The sequence below is a fragment of the Pleurodeles waltl genome, chromosome 12, assembly GCF_031143425.1.
Source record: "Pleurodeles waltl isolate 20211129_DDA chromosome 12, aPleWal1.hap1.20221129, whole genome shotgun sequence".
Taxonomy (NCBI): Eukaryota; Metazoa; Chordata; class Amphibia; order Caudata; family Salamandridae; genus Pleurodeles; species Pleurodeles waltl.
The window spans coordinates 25,592,247-25,619,330 of record NC_090451.1 but is presented as its reverse complement, the minus strand read 5'-3'; the positions used below and the strand labels follow the sequence as shown (position 1 = coordinate 25,619,330).

The 27,084-nt window shown below is 52.5% G+C and overlaps 1 protein-coding gene across 2 annotated transcripts in view; it reads left to right on the top strand.

Moving 5' to 3' along the window:
* MISP (mitotic spindle positioning) overlaps positions 1–27,084 on the top strand; it is a 204,657-nt gene that overhangs the window by 70,084 nt on the left and 107,489 nt on the right. For both annotated transcript variants that reach the window (XM_069216997.1, XM_069216998.1), the window contains 2 exons: positions 18,225–20,574; positions 25,043–25,302. In XM_069216997.1, the coding sequence (XP_069073098.1) occupies positions 18,225–20,574; positions 25,043–25,302 (2,610 nt within the window). The remainder of the gene's footprint in view (positions 1–18,224; positions 20,575–25,042; positions 25,303–27,084) is intronic.

Here is a 27,084-nt window from a genome sequence, read left to right as displayed (position 1 = left end):
GGTATTTACCATATCATGCAGCTTTTGGTGCGTTAAACCTCAGCATCCACATGTTATTCCCCATGAACTTGTAATAGGTGTTATTTTTCGCATCCTATAATTATCGTACCCCCTGGTCTAGCGCCTTAACTGGTAATCAGACCCTTGGACTCAATGAGATATGAATTCTCTGCTGACATCCAGGTGAGTGGACCGAGGTGGCCTAATGAGAGTGCCAGGGGGCGAGTGTGGTACCGAGGGGCCTTGTGGGGCACAGGCCCCTCATAGCCAGTCTCTGACCCCACAAATATTTGCAAAGTTTTCTGCCCCAAAACTCTGCCAGCGCCTCAGCGCTTTGCTATCAGAGTCAAGCTAGGTGCCAGAGGGCACAGCATCTCTTTAAAAGTCTATGGCACTGATTACGAGTTTGCTGAAATATCGAGGGGGTGGGGAGTAGTTACCACACATTATGAATACAATTACCCCAGGGTGAGGTATTTTACCACTAAACGCGGCTTAACATTCAAAATCGGTTTTTAACACACCAGCTCAAGCCCAGGAAGGCAGAACAAATTACTTCCTCTGGGAGTGGGAGGCAACACCCTTTCCCTTTGGAAATAGGTGTTACATGGTTTGGGAGGGGTAGCCTCCTCAAGCCACCAGTATGCTTTGGAGGGCACATGTGGTGCCCTCCTTGCATAAACCGGTTTGCACCAGCCCAGGGGCCCACAGTCCCTGCTCTGTTGTGCCAAACTGGACAATGGAAAGGGGAGTGACCACTCCCCTGTCCATCACCACCCCAGGGGTTGTGCTCAGAGCTCCTCCAGGTGGCCACTTGATTCTGCCAACTTAAATCCAAGGTGGGCAGAGGCTCCTGGGAGCATCTGAGTGGCCAGGTCAGGTAGGTGACATCACAGCCCTCTCCTGATAGGTGACCAGTCCCTCTTCCTGGGCTATTTAGTGTCTCCCTCTTGGGTGGGTCCTCAGATTCAACATGCAAGATTCCAGCAGGACTCCTCCGCATCATTTACTTTGGCTTCTGGCCACTGGAACCGCAAATGGACTTCACAGGAACCTACAATCTGCAGCTCCAGCGATGACTCTGCTCTGCAACATTGTTTCTCCGGCTTCTTCCAGCAACTGCAACATTTCACTGGCTGTGCATCCTCTGAGGGCGACAAGTCTTCAGCCTGCACAGGAAGCAAGAAGCAATCCCCCTTGGAGTGAAGGAATCACTCCCCTGTATCCTCAGGCACCAACTGCAATGATGTCCGGCTACGTGGATTTCTCTCCTGCAAAACTGCGTGGATCCTGAATCACAGGTAGTGGTTTGGAGTGGTCCCCTTGGTCCTCTCTACCAGCTGTCCTACTTGGGAGACGGTAAGCCATTGCCTTTCCTTGCAGGACAGTACCCCTCTGCTCAGTGACTCTTGCAGCTACCATGGCTTGTTTGCTTCTCCTGCAAGGGATGTTCAGGCTCTGTGTAGCCCCGGCCTTCAGCACTCTTCCCTGCAAAGCTCAGTCTCCTGCCTGCTGCTCCAGCAACGTGGGACTCCTCTCCAGGTGTGCGAGGAGGTCTCACTGCGACCCCTGTGTCTGCTGCCTATGAGTTGCCGAAGGGTGCTGCATCCTCGACTTCTGACTCTTTTCACTGCTGAGTGTCAACTGGGACTCCCCTCCTTGGTTTGAGTCCTCCCGGACCTTCCTGGTCCCCAGCAGCTCTGCAACTCTTCATCTGCGACTCCTACCTTTGCTAAGGCTTGTTGGTGGTTCTTTCAGGCCACTGATGGACTGCAACTCTTCATCTGCAACTCCTACCTTTGCCAAGGCTTGTTGGTGGTTCTTTCACACCACTGACGGACTGCAACTCTTCTTCCGGCGTGGGACATCGATTGCATCACTCCTGGAACTCTTCTGCTCCTGTGCTGCATAGCGACTCCTCGTCTTCTGGTCCTGGTATAAGGTGATAACACCATAGATACTCACCACACACCAGGCCAGCTTCCTACACTTCATGTTACAGATTCCTTTGGAAGACAAGGGTTCACGGGCAACCCAAGCATTGCACCAAGTACACACACCAACCCGCCTGCCAATGGGTGCCCCATAGCGGGTCTGAGGTCACAAACATCTTTCAAAGCAGTGTAGGAAATCAGGGAATTCCAGCTGTTGTTGAACCTGAGCACGGCTGGCCCCAGTGTTAAATGCAGAATTTGTCACAGTGTACACCTGGACACATTCAGGTATGCCCAGAGACATGTTGTCTGCTCAGGGCCGGCTCTAGCCCTGGTGGCACCCTGTGCGACAATCTTTTTTGCCCCTTCATGACCTCCTCCTCCTCGGATTCCCGCACTATCATCCAGCAAAAGTGACCCTCATCTCATCATCACCCCCTCTCACATACATTTCATTTGTTTTAAGGCACTGGTAAAGCTAGCTTTACTAATCCACTCAGCTGTCCACATGAAATTCTTTGCAGCTGGCATATTAACCCTCTGCGCTACTTTATGGTGAGTCAAAACTGCAACTAGACAAAACTCTGCTCTCTCTCTCTATTAGGAACATTAATGAAAACAGTTATCTAAACATTCTTATTGTTGCCTGACAACTGGGCCATGAAACTCTGCTCCAGGTACTTTAAAATTGTAAGTTGTTGCTAAACATAGCACCCTCCTGCCCCCCAGCCCTCCCCCCCCACTCCAGGTCAGCGCCCAGTGCGGCTGCACCGGTCGCACACCCCTAAAGCCAGCCCTGTGTCTGCTTTATATTCTGAGCAGCAATGTGCAGGAGGTGAAGGGGGCTTTCTTTGTTTCACTTCCAGCCGGGCACAAAACAAAGGCCTGATTTAAAGGGCTATCGGACCATCTTTTGTTGGCGTATGATCCCAGCTGGGAGCTATCTCTAGCTTACTGCCATGATGCCAGTGAAGTGGAAGGAAAGAAAGACACACAGCTTATCACTTTGCAAGTACTTTAGAGTAACTATGATTTGGGGCAGGTTTCCGACTTGTGTGACCACCCCCCCAACACATACATAAGAGATATCCACGCGCTGTAAGATCGAGAGATGTAACTGTGTGTATGAGTAATTACACTAATGATGGTTTTAATGCCACTTATTTTTTTTTTTTTATTTCATTTACAGCGCTACTCTCTCCAATGTAGGGTGTCAAAGCACTTTACATTTCTCTCGCACACACAGACACACACATGCAACACAGCAATAATGAATCATACAAGTGTGTAAATCAATGTATTGCATAAGGCAAAGAGGGTTAAAAGGTAAACGAATCGCATATTATCGAAAGGGCAGGCATTATATGTTAAGGGTGCATGCTATGGAGAAACATAGACTCAGGATTTAAAACATAGGGCTGTGGTTGGGGTCGACTGTACAAACAAAACTTATTTACTGCCCAAGTGAAGCCTTTTAGCAACCTTGAAATACCAAATGATTGAGAAAAAACATAAGGTTCTAAATCCATGCCTTGCAGTCTGCATGCAGCACTTTTGATGCCCGCTCATGGCTCACTTTGCTATACTAGAAAGATGGTAACTTATGATCTAACTTATCTTACAAAATGATCTCCAAAACAAAAGTAGTAACTCGCTGAGCTTTCAACATAACCTACAAATCTGTGATATGCATGTTACACAATATGCTCTGCAGCAGGCACATGAACCCTCTATGCTGCTTTTTGAGTCAAACTGTGAATAGGCAAAACACAGATCTCTCTAGCAAGTCCATTAACCACCTGTTATCTTACTGTTAATATTATCCCTTGGAAATTGCTGGCACACAAAACTCCCTGCAGCAGGTGCCTTAACCCCACACAATATTTTAAAATGCAATCTCTGTGACCAATTAAGTAAGCCAAAGTAGATTTACTGTCACATTTGTCCTTGTTGCTAATTTCTTTGCAGCAGAGATTAAAAAAATGTATTAATTGACTGTCAGACTCTGCTTTTCATAACCCCGCCCCTCCAGACTCCACCCACTTGCTGCTGCCACATTTAAACTGCAATTTATGGGTTCCCGGAGTAAACCTTTCAGTTTCCACCTCTGTGTACAGGAATCATGTTGCTGTGCATCAGCAGTTAAAAGCCTCCAAAAACAAGTTGAAAACCAATGTTTACCGCAAGATTAGGCTGCGTCCTCTTTGGGTGTGAGAAAAGGTGTGAGAGAGTGCATCTTGGGTGAAAGTGGCTGTGAGAGTGTCTGTCTGGGTGTGAGAATGCGAACGTCAGTGTTTTAGTGGGTGCGTCAGTGTTTGTTGGGTTTGTGAGGGGAGCATGAGGGTGTAAGTGGGTCTGTGAGTGGGTGGTTGAGTCTGAGTGGGTCTGTGAGTGGGTGCGTCAGTGTCTGAGTGGGTCTGTGAGTGGGTGCGTGAGGGTCTGAGCGGGTCTGTGAGTGGGTGCGCAAAGGTCTGAGTGGGTCTTTGAGAGGGTGCGTGAGTGTCTGAGTGGGTCTGTGAGTGGGTGCGTAAGTATCTGAGTGGGTTTGTGAGTGGGTGCGTAACTGAGTGGGTCTGTGAGTGGGTGTGTGAGGGTCTGAGTGGGTCTTTGAGAGGGTGTGTGAGTGTCTGAGGGGGTCTGTGAGTGGGTGCGTAAGTGTCTGAGTGGGTGCATGAGGGTCTGAGTGGGTCTTTGACAGGGTAAGTGAGGGTCTGAGTGGGTTTTTGGGAGGGTGCGTAAGTGTCTGTGAACGGGTGCATGAGTGGGAGAAAGAAATTGAAAGAGAGAGAAAGAAAGTGAAAGGGACAGAGATAGAGAGTTTTTAGGCTTTGATGTATGATATACTGAGAATGAGATATTTCTGCACAATTTGAAAAGAAAAATGTATTTGTCATTTAAAAATAGTAAGATCATGTTTCAGTATGAGCCTTAAACATTTGCAGTTCAAAAAATAAAAAATAAAGGAGAGAAACAACTCCGGCTGGACTCGAACTCTCAAAGCTCAGTATGAAAGTCTGTGACCTTCGCACTTGAGCTATTCTTTTTTTCTTCAAATATACATTTTTGAGTCCTTTATGGGCTATCTGGGGCTAAGAGGAAGCCTCAAGGCCTCTGGTCCCTGACTATTGTTGTTTTAATTTTATTAGATGCTCTTTAAGGACAATCTGGAACTGCGGGGGAGCCTCAAGGCCTCCCTCGCAGTCCCTGACTATTTTTTTTAACGTGCCCTTTACGGGCTATATGGGACCGCCGGGGGAGCCTTAAGACCTGCCCAGCATCCGATTGCTCCAGCAACCAAAGAACTGCTTATAGCAGCAGCTCTGTAGTTGCTGAAGCAAAGCTTTGATCTCTGTTCCCGCCACGCATATATGCGTGCAGGGAACAGAGATGAAACTTCCGCTTTTTGATAGAGGGACTTGTTTGAAAGCGAAGTGTTTGCTGTGACTTGGCTGTAGCTGTCAAAGCTGCAGCCCAGCCACACCAAACAACTATGTCCCGGGGTAGGCACCCCAGGACATAGCAGGAGCTAGCCCTGGGGGGTGGCAGTCCCCAGAGCCATCAGTGGCTCCTCAAGGGGGACCGCAATGCCCCCCTTCAACAAGTATACCCCGGGGAGGGGGTGGTCCCCGTGGCTACAGGGGGTCTGAAACAGACCCTCTTCACTTTTTTTAAATCTTTGCCCCTGGAAGGTGCTGGCCCCCGTGGAGCAGGAGGGGCTGCATGACCCCCTCACACTGGATAGTAACAAAGCCCTGGGGAGGTGGAGGTCCCCGGGGCGGGGGAGGGCAGATGCTCCCACCTATTTAATTCATAAAGCTGGGGGAGGTGGTGATCCCCGGGTCAGCTGGGGAAGGGCTGGATGGCCCTCCCGCTTCTTAACTTATTAAAGTCCCAGGGAGGTGGTGGCCTCTGGGGCTATGGGGATGGCCATCAGGCCTCCCCATGCCAGTAATTAATTTAACCCCGGGGAGGTGGTGGTCCCTGAGGCGCGGGATCCGTGCAGCCCCAGCACATAATTTCTGCCTCGCACTGGGGAGGTGCCAGTTCCTGGGGCTGTGGGGGGGCCAGGCGGCCCCTCGCACTCCAATAAAACAGTGCCCCTGGGACGTGGCCCACCCGGGTGCTTAAAAAAGATGAAGCATAGGAGCCCGTACTTCATTTTTTTTCTTCTTTTTTTTTTACAATTTTCACCAGATCTGCTGTGAATCGCAGCACAAATAAACAAAAAGGCTTTTCAGCCCTGGTGGAGGCCTCTGGGACCCCACCATCACAGCTAAGGGGTCAGGGTGTCTGTACCCTGGCCCCTTTTCTTTTTTTTTTTAACTTTTTTTTTCTGGGACTTGGCTACAGAGTCCCAAGATGGCTGCCAACACTTCCTGGTTGAAGTGTTGACAGCCAATCAGATCGAGAGGGGTCACGAATCCTTTGAGTCCCTATATATACAAATATTTTCCCCCTTAATTTCTCAAAAACTACTAAACAGATTTACACCAAAATAAAAAAAGCTCGCTCTCAGGACCAGGACCTAAACTTCTGCAAAATTTGGTGTAATTTCGTCCAGTAGTTTCTGCGCTTTTGCTGTACAATTTTTCCTATGGAAAATTAAATGGGGGCCCTGGACAGATTACCCCAAAACTTTCCAGACAGCAGCCAAAAGTGAGCGTCGGATTTTCTTAGTTTGTGAAGAGTCATCAAGTGGCACCAACATTGTTAGCAAAACAAAAAACACTCTTTCTATAGAAACTTGGTCCTAACTATAGCTACCTACTAGCGACAGCCACTAGGTAATATACAGAAATAACAACTATATTCATATAAAAAAAAAAGTAATTGCACGCAAGAGAAATGAAATAGATAAAAGTTGTCTCCTCGCCACACCTAATTATGTGTTTGAACAAATCAGTTACCTCTTCATAAGTGTTATATTTCCTTACAAGTGATCATAAATAAAAACTTGCTAACAATGATTAGGCATAAATCGACCCAATAAAATACTTCATATTCGACATTTGGTCCATATTGATTATTTTTGGTAGGCAAGTCAACTACTGTATTTTTTAAATCTCACTTTAATGAATCGGGGTGGGCAGCTGGCAGACGGTCAGTTCCCTGGAAAGGGTGGGCAGCTTGCAGTCGGTCACCTCTCTGGCAAGGGCTGGGAGCTGACAGACGGGAAGCTCTCTAACAAGGGTGGGCAGCTGAAAGACAGTCAGCTCTCTGTGAAGGGTGGGCAGCTACCAGACAGTCAGCTCTCTGTGACGGGTGGGCAGATAGCAGACAGTCAGCTCTCTGTGAAAGGTGGGCAGCTAGCAGACGGTCAGCTTTCTGGGAAGGGTGGGCAGCTCGCAGATGTTCATCTCTCTGTGAAGGGTGGACAGCTAGCAGACGATCACCTCTGTGAAGGGTGGGCAGTTAGCAGACAGTCAACTCTCTGTGAAGGGTGGGCAGCTAGCAGACAGTCAGCTCTCTGTGAAGGGTGGGCAGCTAGCAGTGGGCCACTGGCAGACAGTGAGGTCTCTGTGAAGGGTGGGCAGATAGCAGACAGCTCTCTGGCAAGAGTGGGCCACTGGCAGACAGTGAGGTCTCTGTGAAGGGTGGGCAGATAGCAGACAGTCAGCTCTCTGTGAAGGGTGGGCAGCTAGCAGACAGTCAGCTCTCTGTGAAGGGTGTGCAGATACCAGACAGTCAGCTCTCTGTGAAGGGTGGGCAGCTCGCAGATGTTCATCTCTTTGTGAAGGGTGGACAGCTAGCAGACAGTCAGCTCTCTGTGAAGGGTGGGCAGCTAGCAGACAGTCAGCTCTCTGTGAAGGGTGGGCAGCTAGCAGACGGTCAGCTCTCTGTGAAGGATGGGCAGCTAGCAGACAGTCAGCTCTCTGTGAAGGGTGGGCAGCTACCAGACGGTCAGCTTTCTGTGACGGGTGGGCAGCTAGCAGACAGTCAGCTCTCTGTGAAGGGTGGGCAGCTAGAAGACTGTTAGCTCCCTGTGAAGGGTGGGCAGCTAGCAGACTGTCAGCTCTCTGTGAAGGGTGGGCAGCTAGCAGACGGTCAGCTCTCTGGCAAGAGTGGGCCACTGGCAGACAGTGAGGTCTCTGGCAAGGGTGGGCAGCTAGCAGACAGTCAGCTCTCTGTGAAGGGTGGGCAGCTAGCAGACAGTCTGCTCTCTGGGAAGGTTGGGCAGCTAGCAGACAGTCAGCTCTCTGTGAAGGGTGGGCAGCTAGCAGACAGCTCTGTGAAGGGTGGGCAGCTAGCAGACTGTCAGCTCTCTGTGAAGGGTGGGCAGCTAGCAGACTGTCAGCTCTGTGAAGGGTGGGCAGCTAGCAGACTGTCAGCTCTCTGTTAAGGGTGGGCAGCTAGCAGACAGCTCTGTGAAGGGTGGGCAGCTAGCAGACTGTCAGCTCTCTGTGAAGGGTGGGCAGCTAGCAGACTGTCAGCTCTGTGAAGGGTGGGCAGCTAGCAGACTGTCAGCTCTCTGTGAAGGGTGGGCAGCTAGCAGCCAGTCAGCTCCCTGTGAAGGGTGGGCAGCTAGCAGACTGTCAGCTCCCTGTGAAGGGTGGGCAGCTAGCAGACTGTCAGCTCCCTGTGAAGGGTGGGCAGCTAGCAGACGGTCAGCTCTCTGTGAAGGGTGGGCAGCTCGCAGACTGTCAGCTCCCTGTGAAGGGTGGGCAGCTAGCAGACGGTCAGCTCTCTGTGAAGGGTGGGCAGCTAGCAGATGGGCAGCTCTCTGTGAAAGGTGGGCAGCTAGCAGACTGTCTGCTCCCTGTGAAGGATGGGCAGCTAGCAGACGGTCAGCTCTCTGGCAAGAGTGGGCCACTGGCAGACAGTGAGGTCTCTGGCAAGGGTGGGCAGCTGACAGGCAGTCAGCTCTCTGGGAAGGGTGGGCCGCTGGAAGACAGTAACTCTCTGGCAATGATGGGCAGCTGACCAGCAGGTCCCTATAAGGGTTGAGGAGGTGACCGGTGGTCAGGTTATTGGCAGGGCTGTTTGAGAGACAGGACGTCGTCTCTCTCAGTGCAGGATGTATGACAGGTGGTCACCTCTCTGCAGATGTTGGTGTATGACAGGTGGCCATCTCTCAGGCAGAGGTTGGTGTATGACAAGTGGTCAGTGCTTTGGCTGGGTTGGGCAGCAAACACATCAGCTCTGTGGCAGGGATTTGATGTATGACAGCTGGACATATCTATGCAGAGGTTGGTGTATTACAGGTGGTCATCTCTCTGGCAGGGGTTGATACATGACAGGTGGGCATCTCTCTGGCAGGGGTTGATGCATGACAGGTGGCCATCTCTCTGACAGGGCTGGTGTATGACAGGTGGTCATCTCTCTGGAAGGGGGTGGTGTATGTCAGGTGGTCATCTCTCTGGCAGGGTTGGTTAATGACAAGCAGGGTTGGTGTATGACAGGTGGTCTTCTCTCTGTCAGGGGTTGATGTACAGCAGGTGGTCATCTCTCTGGCAGGAGTTGGTGTATGACAGGTGGTCATCTCTCTGGCAGGATTGGTGTATGACAGGTGGTCATCTCTCTGTCAGGGTTGGTGTATGACAGGTGGTCATCTCACTGGAAGGGTTGGTGTATGACAGGTGGTCATCTCTGTGGAAGTGGGTGATGTATGACAGGAGGTCAGTGTTTTGGCTGGCTTAGGCTGGGCAGCAGACACGTGAGATCTGTGGCAGGGGAGGGTGTATGACAGGTGGTCATCTCTCTGGCAGGGGTTGATGCATGACAGATGGCCATCTCTCTGGCAGAGTTGGTGTATAACAGGTGGTCATCTCTCTGGAAGGGTCGGCGTATGACAGAAGGTCAGTGTTTTGGCTGGCTTAGGCTGGGCAGCAGACACATGAGATCTGTGGCAGGGGAGGGTGTATGACAGGTCGTCATCTCTCTGGCAGACATTGATGTATGACAGGTGGTCATCTCTCTGTCAGGGGTTGATATAGATGGTCAGTGCTTTGGTTGGGCTGGGCAGCAGACACGTCAGCTCTGTGTCAGGGGTTGGTGTATAACAGTCGGTCATCTCTCTGGAAGAGGTTGATGTATGACAGGTGGTCATTCTCTGGCAAGGTTGGTGTATGACTGTTGGTCATCTCTCTGGCAGGGGTTGGTGTATGACAGGTGGTCATCTCTCTGGCAGGGTTGGTGTATGACAGGTGGTCATCTCTCTGGAAGGGGTGATGTATGACAAGTGGTCAGTACTTTGGCTGGCTTGGGCTGGGCAGCAGACACGTCAGCTCTGTGGCAGGGGTTGGTGTATGACAGTCGGTCAAATCTCTGGCAGGGGTTGATGTATGACAGGTGGTCATCTCTCTGGCAGGAGTTGGTCATCTCTCTGGAAGGGGTGATGTATGACAAGTGGTCAGTACTTGGGCTGGCTTGGGCTGGGCAGCAGACACGTCAGCTCTGTGGCAGGGGTTGGTGTATGACAGTCGGTCATATCTCTGGCAGGGGTTGATGTATGACAGGTGGTCATCTCTCTGGCAGGAGTTGGTGTATCACAGGTGGTCATCTCTCTGGAAGGGGGTAATGTATGACATGTGGTCAGTGCTTTGGCTGGCTTAGGCTGGGCAGCAGACACGTCAGCTCTGTGGCAGGGGTTGGTGTATGACAGGTGGTCATCTCTCTGGCAGGGGTTGATGCATGACAGGTGGTCATCTCTCTGGCAGGGTTGGTTTATGACAGGTGGTCATCTCTCTAGCAGAGGTTGATGCATGACAGGTGGTCATCTCTCTGGCAGGGTTGGTGTATGACAGGTGGTCATCTCTCTGGCAGGAGTTGGTGTATGACAGGTGGTCATCTCTCTGGCAGGGTTGGTGTATGACAGGTGGTCATCTCTCTGGAAGGGGGTAACATATGACATGTGGTCAGTGCTTTGGCTGGCTTAGGCTGGGCAGCAGACACGTCAGCTCTGTGGCAGGGGTTGGTGTATGACAGGTGGTCATCTCTCTGGCAGGAGTTAGTGTATGACAGGTGGTCATCTCTCTGGCAGGGGTTGATGCATGACAGATGGCCATCTCTCTGGCAGAGTTGGTGTATAACAGGTGGTCATCTCTCTGGAAGGGTCGGCGTATGACAGAAGGTCAGTGTTTTGGCTGGCTTAGGCTGGGCAGCAGACACATGAGATCTGTGGCAGGGGAGGGTGTATGACAGGTGGTCATCTCTCTGGCAGACGTTGATGTATGACAGGTGGTCATCTCTCTGTCAGGGGTTGATATAGATGGTCAGTGCTTTGGTTGGGCTGGGCAGCAGACACGTCAGCTCTGTGTCAGGGGTTGGTGTATGACAGTCGGCCATCTCTCTGGAAGAGGTTGATGTATGACAGGTGGTCATTCTCTGGCAGGGTTGGTGTATGACTGTTGGTCATCTCTCTGGCAGGGGTTGATGCATGACAAGTGGTCATCTCTCTGGCAGGGTTGGTGTATGACAGGTGGTCATCTCACTGGCAGGGTTGGTGTATGACAGGTGGTCATCTCTGTGGAAGGGGGTGATGTATGACAGCTGGTCAGTGTTTTGGCTGGCTGAGGCTGGGCAGCAGACACATCAGCTATGTGGCAGGGGTTGGTGTATGACAGGTGGTCTTCTCTCTGGCAGGGGTTGATGTATGACAGGTGGTCATCTCTCTGGCAGGGGTTGATGCATGACATATGGTCATCTCTCTGGCAGGGTTGGTGTATGACAGGTGGTCATCTCTCTGGAAGGGGGTGGTGTATGGCAGGTGGTCAGTGCAATGCCTGGCTTAGGCTGGGCAGCAGACACGTCAGCTCTGTGGCAGGGGCCCACCAGGCTCCTCTCCAGAAGATCAGTTGGGAGTTTGCTGCACATTAAAGGGGGCATGAGGGTCTCTGCAGTGCACCTTAGAGTTACTGCCAGCAGAGTGAGTGACTCTGCCCCAGCCCCAGAGGCGGGCTCCTCAGGCTCTGTTTCCTGATCAGGCCCATCCCCAGCCAGCTCTAACAGCAAGAGGGCGTGGCTGGTACTGGGGCATCACTTCCGGTCCTCTGCTGTGTTCCCAGGCTCCTCAGCACAGCCCATGTGTTGGGTGTGGGCGCACGTGGCGCTGACCCCTGCACCCTTAGGGTTCCCACCCTCTGCTATCAGTGAAACCTCAGGCACCAGGAAGCCCTCCCCTCCCCCCCCCCCAGGGCGGGGCTCCAAGATAACCTCACTATCACTTTCTGTTCACAAAGGGAACCCTGCAGGGGCAGCCGGTGTGCACCTGACAGCAGAGCAAAGAGAGAAGGGCCGAGGGGAAGGGTCAGAGGTCACAGATACAGGGGCAGGGGTCACAGATTCACAGATACAGGGTCAGGGGCAGTGATGATACAGGGACAGTGATGCATGGTCAGGGGGAAGTGATATAGGGTCAGGACAGTGATACAGAGTCAGAGGGCAGTGATACGGGGTCAGATGTCACAGATACAGGGTCACAGGGCAGCGATACAGGTCAGGAGGCAGTGATACAGGGCCAGGGGCACTGATACAGGGTCATGGGGAAGTGATACAGGTCAGGAGGCAGTGATACAGGGCCAGGGGCACTGATACAGGGTCATGGGGAAGTGATACAGGTCAGGAGGCAGTGATACAGGGCCAGGGGCACTGATACAGGGTCACGGGGCAGTGTTACAGGATCACAGTGCAGTGATTCAGGGGCACTTATGCAGGGTCACGGGTAGTGATACATGATCATAGTGCACTGATACAGGGTCAGGGCCACTGATACAGGGTCACAGGGCAGCGATACAGGTCAGGAGGCAGTGATACAGGGCCAGGGGCACTGATACAGGGTCACGGGGCAGTGTTACAGGATCACAGTGCAGTGATTCAGGGGCACTTATGCAGGGTCACGGGTAGTGATACATGATCATAGTGCACTGATACAGGGTCAGGGCCACTGATACAGGGTCAAGGGGCACTGATACAGGGTCATAGGCAGTGATACAGGGTCATGGGCAGTGATACAGGGTCATGGTGCACAGATACAGTGTCACGGTGCACTGATACAGGGTCAGGGCCTCTGATACAGGGTCATGGGCAGTGATACAGGATCACAGTGCACTGTTACAGGGTCAGGGGCACTGATACAGGGTCAGGGCCACTGATACCAGGTCATGGGCAGTGGTACAGGATCACGGTGCAGTGTTACAGGATCACAGTGCAATGATTCAGGGGCACTTATGCAGGGTCACGGGCAGCGATACAGGATCACAGTGCACTGATACAGGGCCAGGACCACTGATACTGGGTCAGGGCCACTGATACAGGGTCACGGGCAGTGATACAGGGTCAAGGGCAGTGATACAGGATCACAGTGCACTGATACAGGGGCACGTATGCAGGGTCAGGGGCACTGATACAGGGTCAAGGGGCAGTGATACAGGGTCAGGCGCACTGATACAGGGTCAGGGCCATACAGAGTCATGGGCAGTGGTACAGGATCACGGTGCAGTGATTCAGGGGCAGGGCCACTGATACTGGGTCAGGGCCACTGATACAGGGTCAAGGGCAGTGATACAGGGTCACGGGGCAGTGATACAGGATCATAGTGCACTGATACAGGGGCACGTATGCAGGGTCAGGGGCACTGATACAGGGTCAAGGGGCAGTGATACAGGGTCAGGGCCACTTATGCAGGATCAGGGGCACTGATACAGGGTCAGGGCTACTGATACATGGTCATGGGCAGTGGTACAGGATCACGGTGCACTGATACAGTGTCAGGGCCACTGATACAGGGTCAGGGGGCACTGATACAGGATCACGGGCAGTGATACAGTGTCACGGGCAGTGATACAGGGTCACGGGGCAGTGTTACAGGATCACAGTGCAGTGATTCAGGGGCACTTATGCAGGGTCACGGGTAGTGATACATGATCATAGTGCACTGATACAGGGTCAGGGCCACTGATACAGGGTCAAGGGGCACTGATACAGGGTCATAGGCAGTGATACAGTGTCATGGGCAGTGATACAGGGTCATGGTGCACAGATACAGTGTCACGGTGCACTGATACAGGGTCAGGGCCTCTGATACAGGGTCATGGGCAGTGATACAGGATCACAGTGCACTGTTACAGGGTCAGGGGCACTGATACAGGGTCAGGGCCACTGATACCAGGTCATGGGCAGTGGTACAGGATCACGGTGCAGTGTTACAGGATCACAGTGCAGTGATTCAGGGGCACTTATGCAGGGTCACGGGTAGTGATACATGATCATAGTGCACTGATACAGGGTCAGGGCCACTGATACAGGGTCAAGGGGCACTGATACAGGGTCATAGGCAGTGATACAGGGTCATGGGCAGTGATACAGGGTCATGGTGCACAGATACAGTGTCACGGTGCACTGATACAGGGTCAGGGCCTCTGATACAGGGTCATGGGCAGTGATACAGGATCACAGTGCACTGTTACAGGGTCAGGGGCACTGATACAGGGTCAGGGCCACTGATACCAGGTCATGGGCAGTGGTACAGGATCACGGTGCAGTGATACAGGATCACAGTGCACTGATACAGGGGCACTTATGCAGGGTCAGGGGCACTGATACAGGGTCAGGGCCACTGATACAGGGTCATGGGCAGTGGTACAAGATCACGGTGCAGTGATTCAGGGGCACTTATGCAGGATCAGGGGCACTGATACAGGGTCAGGGCTACTGATACAGGGTCATAGGCAGTGGTACAGGATCACGGTGCACTGATACAGTGTCAGGGCCACTGATACAGGGTCAGGGGGCACTGATACAGGATCACTTGCAGTGATACAGTGTCACAGGCAGTGATACAGGGTCACGGGGCAGTGATACAGGATCACGGTGCAGTGATTCAGGGGCACTTATGCAGGGTCATGGGCACTGATACAGGGTCAGGGCCACTGATACAGGGTCACAGGTAGTGATACAGGATCATAGTGCACTGATACAGGCTCAGGGGGCACTGATACAGGATCACTTGCAGTGATACAGTGTCACAGGCAGTGATACAGGGTCACGGGGCAGTGATACAGGATCACGGTGCAGTGATTCAGGGGCACTTATGCAGGGTCATAGGCAGTGATACAGGGTCATGGGCAGTGATACAGGCTCATGGTGCACAGATACAGTGTTACGGTGCTCTGATACAGGGTCAGAGCCCCAGATACAGGGTCATGGGCAGTGATACAGGATCACGGTGCACTGTTACAGGGTCAGGGGCACTGATACAGGGTCAGGGCCACTGATACAGGGTCATGGGCAGTGATACAGGGTCACGGTGCACTGATACATGGTCAAGGCCACTGATACAGGGTCACGGGCAGTGATACAGGGTCAGGGCCACTAATACATGGTCAGGGCCACTGATACTGGGTCAGGGCCACTGATACAGGGTCACGGGCAGTGATACAGGTTCACGGGGCAGTGATACAGGATCACTGTGCACTGATACCAGGTCATGGGCAGTGGTACAGGATCACGGTGCAGTGATTCAGGGGCACTTATGCAGGGTCACGGCCACTGATACAGGGTCAAAGGCCACTGATACAGGGTCATGGGCAGTGATACAGGGTCAGTGAGCACTGATACAGGGTCACAGTGCACTGATACAGAGTCAGGGCCACTGATACAGGGTTAGCGAGCACTGATACAGGGTCAGGGCCACTGATACTGGGTCAGGGCCACTGATACTGGGTCAGGGCCACTGATACAGGGTCACGGGCAGTGATACATGGTCAGGGCCACTGATATAGGGTCATGGGCAGTGATACAGGGTCAGGGCCACTGATACATGGTCAGGGCCACTGATACTGGGTCAGGGCCACTGATACAGGGTCACAGGGCAGTGATACAGGATCACGGTGCAGTGATTCAGGGGCACTTATGCAGGGTCAGGGGCACTGATACAGGGTCAAGGGGCAGTGACACAGGGTCAGGGCCACTGATACAGGGTCATGGACAGTGATACAGGATCACGGTGCACTGATACAGGGTCAGGGGCACTGATACAGGGTCAGAGCCACTGATACAGGGTCAGGGGGCAGTGATACAGGGTCACGGTGCACTGATACAGGGTCATAGTGCACTGATACAGGGTCATGGGCAGTGATACAGGGTCACGATGCACTGATACCAGGTCATGGGCAGTGGTACAGGATCATGGTGAAGTGATTGAGGGGCACTTATGCAGGGTCAGGGGCACTGATACAGGGTCAAGGGCCATGGTACAGGGTCATGGGCAGTGATACATGGTCACGGGACACTGATACAGGGTCATGGGCAGTGATACAGGGTCAGCGAGCAATGATACAGGGTCACAGTGCACTGATACAGAGTCAGAGCTACTGATACAGGGTCAGCGAGCACCGATAAAGGGTCAGGGCCACTGATACAGAGTCAGGGCCACTGACACTGGGTCAGGGCCACTGATACGGGGTCACGAGCAGTGATACAGGGTCACAGGCAGCGATACAGGATCACGGTGCACTGATACAGGGACAGGGCCATTGATACAGGGTCATGGCCACTGATACTGGGTCAGGGCCACTGATACAGGGTCACGGGCAGTGATACAGGGTCAAGGGCAGTGATACAGGGTCACGGGGCAATGATACAGGATCACAGTACACTGATACAAGGTCAGGGCCACTGATACCGGGTCGTGGGCAGTGGTACAGGATCACGGTGCAGTGATTCAGGGGCACTTATGCAGGAACACTGAGTAAAGTTAAGGACAAAAAGGACAGAGTCGAATGGAATGCAGCAAGAGTGGGTTGGGGCAGGGACACAGGTCAGGACCAAGATATAGAGCCCAAGAATAAAGGTTGGAGGGGCAGACAACAGAGATTTAAGGTGAAGGGAAGTGCTACTGTCCGATCAGACAGACAAACAGGACCATAACAGAGATCAGGGGCCAGAGAGAGTTACAGAGCCATTGGCAGACATACACGGAGTGCACAAGTATAGTGATCGGGTGGAAGTGTAGTAGTCTGCGCTTTGGTGGTGTCCTGACAGCGGATGTGCTGGGAATCACTAGTGACCCTGTCTGTGAGGTGAGCGGGTGCTGGTCTTGGTGGCTTTGTAAATGGTGCAGCTGGTTTTGAGGATGGTGTGGGCTGGCAAAGGGAGCCACTGGAGTTCCACAAGGATGGGGGTGATGGGATCGTGTTTCTTCACGCCCTGGATGAGGCGTTCTGCGGAGTGTAGGGTGCCCCTAAGAGGAGCCAGTGTGGAGTCTGGAAGGCCATGGAGAAGAGTGTTACCACCATCCAAATGCAAGAGTAGAAGGGCTTGAAATGCAGTTTTGAGGTCACTTTCAGAAAGAAATGGTCGAATTCCTTCGGAAGAGAGAGCTGTTAGCAGGCCACCTTTGTTTTTTGGCTGTGTGTTCCTTGAGGGTGGTGTCCAGGGTGAATCCAAGTGACGTGGCCTTCGGTGAAAGTGTCAAGACGTTAAAGTTCATATCATTGAGCCAGGTTTTACTGTAACTTGTTTATTGTTCTTGGCAAATAGCACAAATTCTGATGTGGCTGGGTTGAGTTTCAGGTAGGCACTGGACATCCAGGGCCCATATTATACATAGAAGCACTGTGCCAAAGGTGCACCTTTCAAAAGGTGCACCTGGTGCAGACGGAGACAGTAGTACGCCCTATTATAATCAATGCACTGCCACCAGGGCGGCCGCAAGCATGTGCCTGCCTGGGAGGAGCACAGTCAGTGAAGATGGAGCAGTTGCTTAGAAGCCGCTCTGTGTTTGAGAGTGCAGGCAGTATCCGTCTGCACTGTAAAGAGAAGACCGCGATCCCCTACAGGCACGTGCAGTGAGTGACGGCACCCACCTGCAGGGGGATGTCAAGGGGTCAATGGAACCCCCTTTTCCCCCTCCAGGGGTCTCCCCTCAGGGGGTGCATGAACAGTGTGCCACTTCTTTGCAGTGCACTCTCAGAGCGCCTCCTAAGGGCCTGTTTGTCACAGTGCCTACATCCGTAATAGTGCAGAGGCAAAGTCATTCCCTCATTTGCATGGGACCACACCTCCACACACATGGAGCGCCATCTCAACAGGGCACTGGCGGTACCTGTGCCCTGCACTATCAGTCTCACAGCGGAGGCTGCACAAGCATGTACAGTCCCTTCTGTAATACCACAGTGCCCCAGTGGTACACAACGTTGGCAGTGATTTCCTAACACTGACGGAAGGGTTACTGCTGGGGGTGCGAGGGGCACTTGTTTAGCTAACACTGGCAGAGGCATTACTGGAGGGTATGTGAGGGGCAGCACCATTTTCTAATCTCCTGTAATATGAAGTTGTCTTTTCTCTTGGCAGCTCATCACCGGAGGAGCAAGAGAAGGCGACAATTGTGCTGTAGACCAGGCCGCAGAAGGAGCCCCTGAACCTGTGCAGGAAGACGGGCACAGACGAAGGGTGCTTGAGCAGGAACCCCAGACTCTTCCGGAAGGAGAGGACCTCTCCCCAGGCATGGATCGAGTGACCAGGAGCATAATCACAAGCACTCCAATGTCTTCGACCCATCGAGAAGTCCTTGGTGAAGATGGGACCCTCTACACTATTGAAAGCAGATGGGAAGAGGAGTACATGGACCACGAGCCCAGGTACAATGGCAACCAATGGGGTGAGGAAGACGCGTCCACCAACAACAGAGAGTACATCATCACAACCGTGCAAACAGCCAGCCTAGAAAGAAATCCCATGACAAACTATCGGGCTTTGTCTGCTACGCCTAGTCGGGTCACAGAGACCTATTTTTTAAATGATGGTATGCATAGAGCAGACCTCTGGGTGCCTTCTCCAGACAGGGACTCCAAGTTGGAGCTGGTCCGGAAGGGGGAGCTGTACGATCTTCGTGCCTACAAGGAGGAGAAGAAGCCTGCCAAACTCTACACTGAGTCAGACGAGGAAGTGGAGTACCACATTGTTGCGGTGGAAGCCTCCCCTGATAGGCTGAGAGAGCTGGAGTATGAGCGCAAGCGTATAATCGAGGGACAGAAAGTGAAGATAAGCCCCCTCCGGCAGTGGCATTCTTTGGGCGAGCTGGGCTCTGAGGCAGATAGCCCACCTGCTTCACCCAGAAAGATGCCTGAAACATCTGCCGGGGAGTTTGATAGACAGTTTGGGACACACGATTCACGAGATGCATCCTTCGGCCAGGAGAACGTGGATAAAGAACAAATCAACTTCTTGGCTGCGAGGCAGCAGTTCCTGATGTTGGAACAGCGCAAACCAGATCTTCTACAGGGACTGAAACCACAAAGCAGACCACTCAAACCATCAGAGTCTACTAGCTATGTGTACGAGAGGGACTGGCAGGGGGAGGATGGGAGTCCATATGCTCAAACAGTGACTGCTCAACTCAGCTATCACCCTGGTGGATCTCCAAGGGGAGATGGAGGTGGCTACAAAGCCTCACCAGTGCCGTCGCTGGAGGACGAGGTGGTAGGACAGCAGAGAGCCAGGATAGCAATGGAAGAGCCACAAAGCGGCACAAGAAGGACCATCACTCGGCAGCTCCTCGTCACCTCCTCCAGAGAGCACCTGCACCCTGGGAATGATGAAAGCCTTGGGGCAGGGTATGGCAGCGATGGAAGTACCTCAAGGCAAGCATCGGGAAACTGGCACATCCAAGATTCTGGTAGCGAACCACCTACCAGGTATGAAACGCCCATCGAAAAGGAGATTCGGCTGGCGCTGGAGAGAGAGGAGGAACTGCGCAGAGAGAGGGGGATCCAAGGGTCGGCCAGCACCCAGGAGATGGTGGCCATCTTCAAAACACCCCTTCTGTACCGCTCGCCTCCTTCTTCCCCCGGCAGGAAGGTCAAAGAAACCCGCAGGGGCTCCTACTTCATCCAGAGGGAGATTGAGATGGATGCCAAGCGTGAGGATGACCTGATAAGCGAGGGGAAAGTGGTGGGGCTGTATGACAAAGGTCCAATGGAGGAGGTCGAAGAGCGGAAAAAGAGGTTTGAGCAAGAGGACGAGGTGCCGGTACTACCTCTCAAATCAATCCACTACAGATCACCTGATTGGGATCTGTACGAGAGAAATTCAAGCTTTGTCCCCGTGGAGATGCAGGAGCAAAGCCAAGACCAAAATGTAAGCCCAGAAGTTAAAAGAAGAAGCCATGAACAAGTGAGTCGCATACCCCAGGAAGCCTATGCTCCTTACCTGTCGTCCAAGAGTGAAGGCGCTAGAGCGCAGAGTGTCCCCGCTTCCTATACGCCAACCTCCAGATATTCCTGGCATCCTCCCAGTGACTATTATTTACAGACGACGAAAGAAGAAGATCAGACAAAAGCAGATGAACAAGACCCTTCAGTGACCCCTAATAATACAGTCATTTTGCAAAAAGAGTATTTCACCTGGAAGCCCTGGACCCCCAAACTCTCCCCTGTAGTCACGCTGCAAGACCTCCCAGACGAATCCTCTCCCAGACTCAAGCCCAGCGAGACGACATCGTATCAGGAGCAGAGCTTCAGCATGAAGCCGCTGCGCACGCAGACGTCATCCTTGATTGAGCGGGAAATCCAGGAAGTCCTGCAGCGGGAGGAAGAGCTGCAGCAGCAGAGGCGGATGCTATCCCAGCGGACCAGCGGCTCGTTGTCGGCCGACCTCAGCGGTCCGCTGCCCGAGGACTCGCAGCAGCAGGATCAGGTGTCAGGTAAGGAGCAACCTTAGTGTAAGTTGACATACGCGCCAACAGACCCAATTCGGGTGGGAGGGTCACAATGTTTTAAGCCAAAAAATTGCTTTATTTTAGCTGTCTCCTGCCTAAAATTGCCTTTGCCTAAATGTATGTCAATGATTAAAACAGAATCCCTCGATTTCTTTTCAAACCCCCCCTTTTCCAATCTCAAACTATTGGCATGCATCTATTCACCGTCCATAGCATAGCCCTTAAGAACCACCCCAGTGAAGGCCAGAGAGTGGGGTCACAACGCTCACTTGCGGTAGGACTGGGGATCCCACTTGAAGTCGCCGACTTTACATTTAGTAAGGACATGGCAAGTCATTAAATCAGACACTAATTAAGATCAAAAGCCGGCCTGTTCAGGGCACCAATAAAAATAAAACATGATCAAAAACCCCTGAGAACCAGGCAGGGGATCTGTATATGAAAATATATACTGAAAACCGTATATTTACTTGCAAAGTTTTTACCTCATCTACGACTGTAAAGGAGGGCTCGATAAAGCTAGGAAAACCCTTCCAATGATGAAGTGGCATGAACGCACCTCGCCTACGATAATTATTGTCCATCACTTTTTGCACGACTTGGTCAGTACTTTTGGGGTTCAATGGATGGCAAGCTTGGGTGCCTCTCACTGGTTGGTTGGAGCTACAAAAAATGGATTAATAAGTTTCTTATCTGTTGTTACTGACTTAGAATTAGTTCTTTCATTCCAAGGTATTTTCCGGGGACCATCATGCTTGTGAGTGACAGCAGCCTGCGGGGCACGCTCGTCACCTAGCCCCCGTGGACCTGCTTATAGGACCTGGTCCCAATCAATAATATGATTAGCCTGCTTCCTTGTGGGGTGACACCCTTGTTTGAGCTTTTATAGACAGACATACTAGGTAGCTGTCCTGGTGTGTGGTGGGTACCTATGGTGTTATCACATTATACCAGGTCCAGGTATCTCCTCTCAGTGAAATGTAGACAGTGTCTACGAAGCCAGGCTCTCTAAAGGTAGCTGTGGATGAGCCTCCAAGGCTTATCTAGGAGGCGTGCAAAGCTCATGCAATACCACTGTAGTCACACAGCACTTACACACATGAAACACCCACACAGTGTTACCAAAATAAAGGTACTTTATTATAGTTACACAAATACTAAATTACTATATAGACAATACCCCAAGAGGAGGTAAGTAAACACACTATATATGTACAGTAGTAATCAGAAATAGGCATAATAACCAATAGAAAGCAGCGAAAAGCAATACGCAATACTGAAGGCCTGGAGGGACCAAACTATATGCTAAAAAAGTGGAATACAAAGGTTGGGCCCCCAACCAAGGAAGTGGAATCAGTAGAGGGGAGCTGGAAAAACTAGGAAACCCGTAAGGCAAGTACCAGAGTCCCTCCCCCCCCCCCCCCCCACCAGCGACCTGGAGGAAAGAGGTAAGTTACTCATTCTACCCAAAGCAACCCACAGGACTTCAGATGAGGATATTGCAAGACCCAGACAAGACTGCAAGAAACCACAGGTGGATCCTGGAAGAGGAAGACCTGGAAAAGAAGGGGACCAAGTCCAGTTCACATTGGAGTCTCCGGTGGTGGCAGGAGCCACTACCCAACGATCTGTGGATGCAAGACCAGGTCAACGGTGGACTAAGACAGCAGCAATGGAGCACTGGAGCAGGTGAAGAGTTCCTGGGTGATGCAGTCAACGTCCCATACCAGATGAAGGAATTCAGTCAGTCTGTGGTGTGGAAATACCACCAACAAGCCTTGGCAAAGGCAAATGTCGCAGTTAGTGCATATGTGGAGCTGCCGGGGACCAGCAAGGTCCAAGGGGAACTCAACCCATGGGGGGAGTCCCAGGCGACCCTCAGCAGTGCAGAGAGTCCAAAGAAGAAGAGGCAGCCCCCACAGAAGACCCACAGGCAAGAAGCCCAGGAGTCGCAGAGAGGCCCACGCAGCACACATAGGAGAGGTCCCACGTTGCAGGAGACGCAAGCAGAGGGCTGAGCGTCGCAGGGAGGAGTGCTGGAGGCTGGGGCTACACAGAGCGTGAAGATCCCTTGGAGGAGATGCCAACAAGCCTTGGTAGCTGCAAGTGACTCAGTGCACAGATGTACTGTCCTGCTTGGGAAGGCAAGGACCTACCTTCAACTTTGAGCTGTCAGAGAGGAACAAAGGGACCACTCCAGACCACTACCCATGATGCAGGATCCACGCAGCATAGGATGGGAGGAGATCCACTCAGCTGGTCATCATTGCAGTTGGTGCCTGCGGATGCAGGGGAGAGACTCCTTCACTCCAAGAGAGATTCCTTCTTGCTTCTTGTGCAAACTGAAGACTTGCTGCCCTCAGAGGATGCACAGCCAGGGAAATGTTGCAGTTGCTGGAAGGATCCAGAGAAACAGTGTTGCAGAGCGAACTCTTCATTGTTGCTGCAGGTTCCTGTGGAGCCCAGTTCCAGTTGCCAGAAGTAGAAGTAAACATTACAGAGGATTCATGCTGGAGGGTTGCATATTGAATCTGAAGACCATCCAAGAGGAAGACACTAAATAGCCCAGGAAGGGGGACTGGTCACCTATCAGGGTGACCACCTACGAGGAGGGGGCTCTGATGTCACCTGCCTGGTCTGGCCACTCAGATGCTCCCAGAGCTCCCTGCTAAGCTTGGAAACAAGATGGCAGAATCAAGGGACCCTCTGGAGTAGCTCTGGGCACCACCCCTGGTGTGGTGATGGCAGGGGAGTGGTCACTCCTCTTTCCACTGGTCAGATTCGGACCGGAGCAGGGACTGGAGGGCCCTGAATTGGTGCAGACTGGTTTATGCACGGAGGGCACCAAATATGCCCTTCAAAGCACACCAGTAGCTGGGGAGGCTACCCCTCCCAAGCCATGAAACACCTATTTCCAAAGGGGGAGGGTGTTGCCTCTCTCTCCTAAAGGAAATCCTTTGTTCTGCCTTCCTGGGCTTGAGCTGTTCAATCAGAAGGAGGGCAGAAACCTGTCTGAGGGGTGGCAGCAGCTTGGGCTGCCCGGAAAACCCCAGAATAGCTGGTAGGAGCAATGCTGAGGGTCCTCTATGGAGCCCCCAGAGTGCATGGAATCGTACAACCAATGCTTGCAAAAGCCTTGGGGTATGATTCCAACATGTTTGATACCAAACATGCCCTGGCTCTGAGTTACGATTATGTACCTGGATATAGGTAGTGATCTATGTCCAGTGCACGCATAAAATGGTGTCCCCGCACTCACAAAGTCCAGGAAAATGGAGCTGGAGTTTGTGGGGGCACCTCTGCTCATGCAGGGGTGCCCTCACACACAGGGACCTGCACCCTGCCCTCTGGGCTATGAGGACCTACCACAGGGGTGACTTACAGTCACCTAGTGCATGTAGTGAAAAGGTGCACGCAGGCTGCAATGGAGGCCTGCAGACACATTTTACATGGGCCCTAATGAGTGGCATAATACATGCTGCAGCCCATGGGGAACCCCTGGTGCCCCAAAGCCCTGGGTACCATATACTAGGGACTTATAAGGGGGCCCCAGTATGACAAATGGGGGGTGTTTTTGGTCTGAGTAACCAAGTTTAAAGGGAGAGAGCACAGTCACTGGGGTCCTGGTTAGCAGGATCCCAGTGCACACTGGCAAAAGACATTGACAGCAGGCAAAAAGTGGGGGTAACCATGTCAAAAAGAGGGTAATTTCCTACAGTCATCTCAAGGCCTACACACTCAAGGGCCTGCATATGTAGAGCTGAGTGATGTAGCATAATCCAGACATAATGCACGGCTTGGAACTGTACTTTTCAGTCAAGTCTTAACAGGTTTGTGTCCTTTGTCAAGTACTGTGTGTGAACTCAGTTAGGGATAGGCCAGGCCATGGTCCTTCTTTGCATGGCTGCAGGCCACCATCATTCGAGCCGAAGCCCTCTCACAGCCACTAGACCGGCCACCCCCAGACTGGCAGCCTCTGAAGTGTGGTGCACCCTCCAGGGTGCAAACACTTGTGGTGGTCGTGGGTGAGCACCAGCTTGGTCAGGTAGAAGCCACACTGTGCCAAGGTGGGCGGGGAGATGTTCTAGCCGCCCTTGAATGGCGCCCACTCCAAGGCAGGATATCCAGCAGGCCCCCCACTCACACCAGGTGATGTGTGCACCTTTCAAACGTGATATTGGAGTCACAGGCAGATCGTCTACACAATTTTCAGTTCAGCACACACTGCATTCCCTTCTCAATGACACAACAAGCAGGGGGTGCAGGGATTCCCGGGAAGGCGTGGCTGCCTCCTACAACCCCCAGCCTTCCACAGAGGGGACACCACCTCAAGGGCTCTACTGTTCCACCACCTGGACAACACGCTCGTAAAATAACTTCATTCCAAGTAGAGTTTCAGAGGCCTCACTGATGCAAACCCTCTAATCCTGGTAAAACTTGTTGCTTCCTGCAGGTTCCCCGGATAGGCAGGTGGTCTCGTTGTTTTCTACCCCATTCCGGCCTCTGAAGCTGAGCACAACCCCAGCATCGGACCAGAATCTAGACGGAGAACCCACCCATCAGACCTACAGCCCAGCGCCCAGAGGACCAGCCCCCCCGCCGCCAGAATGGGAGCCCCGGGCCCCCGGAAAGCTGAAGTACTGGCAGCTGGAGGAGTTTGAGAGGGGGCGGAGCCATGACAAGGATGGACACGACCCAAGGCCTTCTTCGGGGGTAGGTTCAAGGCTTTTACTTGTGCAGGGCCCAACGTGTGTTACCACAGGTGTGGTACCACAGAGGTGTGGTACCACAGACACTCAGAGCCACAGGTGTGGTACCACAGACACTCAGAGCCACAGGTGTAGTGCCACAGACACTCAGAGCCACAGGTGTAGTGCCACAGACACTCAGAGCCACAGATGTGGTACCACAGACACTCAGAGCCACAGGTGTGGTACCACAGACACTCAGAGCCAGGGGTGTGTTAACAGAGAGAATCAGATCCACAGATGTGTTACCACAGACACTCAGAGGACAGGTGTGGTACCACAGACACTCGGAGCCAGAGGTGTGTAACCACAGACACTCAGAGCCACAGGTGTGGTACCACAGACACTCAGAGCCAGAGGTGTGTTACCAGAGAGAATCAGATTCACAGGTGTGTTACCACAGACACTCAGAGCCACAGGTGTGTTACTACAGACACTGAGGGCCACAGGTGTGTTACCACAGACACTCAGAGCCACGGGTGTGATACCACAGACACTCAGAGCCACAGGTGTAGTACCAGAGAGAATCAGAGCCACGGGTGTGTAACCACAGACACTCAGAGCCACATGTGTAGTGCCACAGACACTTAGAGCCACAGGTGTGATACCACAGACACTCAGAGTCAGAGGTGTGGTACCACAGACACTCAGAGCCACAGGTGTAGTGTCAGAGAGAATCAGAGCCACAGGTGTGATACCACAGACACTCAGAGCCAGAGGTGTGGTACCACAGACACTCAGAGCCAGAGGTGTGGTACCACAGACACTCAGAGCCAGAGGTGTGTTACCAGATAGAATCAGATCCACAGGTGTATTACCACAGACACTCACAGCCACAGGTATGGTACCGCAGACACTGAGAGCCACAGGTGTGTTACCACAGACACTCAGAGCCACGAGTGTGGTACCACAGACACTCAGAGCCACAGGTGTAGTACCAGAGACACTCAGAGCCACAGGTGTCGTACCACAGACACTCAGAGCCACAGGTGTAGTGCCACAGACACTCAGAGCCACAGATGTGGTACCACAGACACTCAGAGCCACAGGTGTGGTACCACAGACACTCAGAGCCAGGGGTGTGTTAACAGAGAGAATCAGATCCACAGATGTGTTACCACAGACACTCAGAGCCACAGGTGTGGTACCACAGACACTCAGAGCCAGAGGTGTGTAACCACAGACACTCAGAGCCACAGGTGTGGTACCACAGACACTCAGAGCCAGAGGTGTGTTACCAGAGAGAATCAGATCCACAGGTGTGTTACCACAGACACTCAGAGCCACAGGTGTGGTACCACAGACACTCAGAGCCAGAGGTGTGTTACCAGATAGAATCAGATCCACAGGTGTATTACCACAGACACTCACAGCCACAGGTATGGTACCTCAGACACTGAGAGCCACAGGTGTGTTACCACAGACACTCAGAGCCACGGGTGTGTTACCACAGACACTCAGAGCCACGGGTGTGGTACAACAGACACTCAGAGCCACAGGTGTAGTACCAGAGACACTCAGAGCCACAGGTGTCGTACCACAGACACTCAGAGCCACAGGTGTAGTGCCACAGACACTCAGAGCCACAGATGTGGTACCACAGACACTCAGAGCCACAGGTGTGGTACCACAGACACTCAGAGCCAGGGGTGTGTTAACAGAGAGAATCAGATCCACAGATATGTTACCACAGACACTCAGAGCCACAGGTGTGGTACCACAGACACTCAGAGCCAGAGGTGTGTAA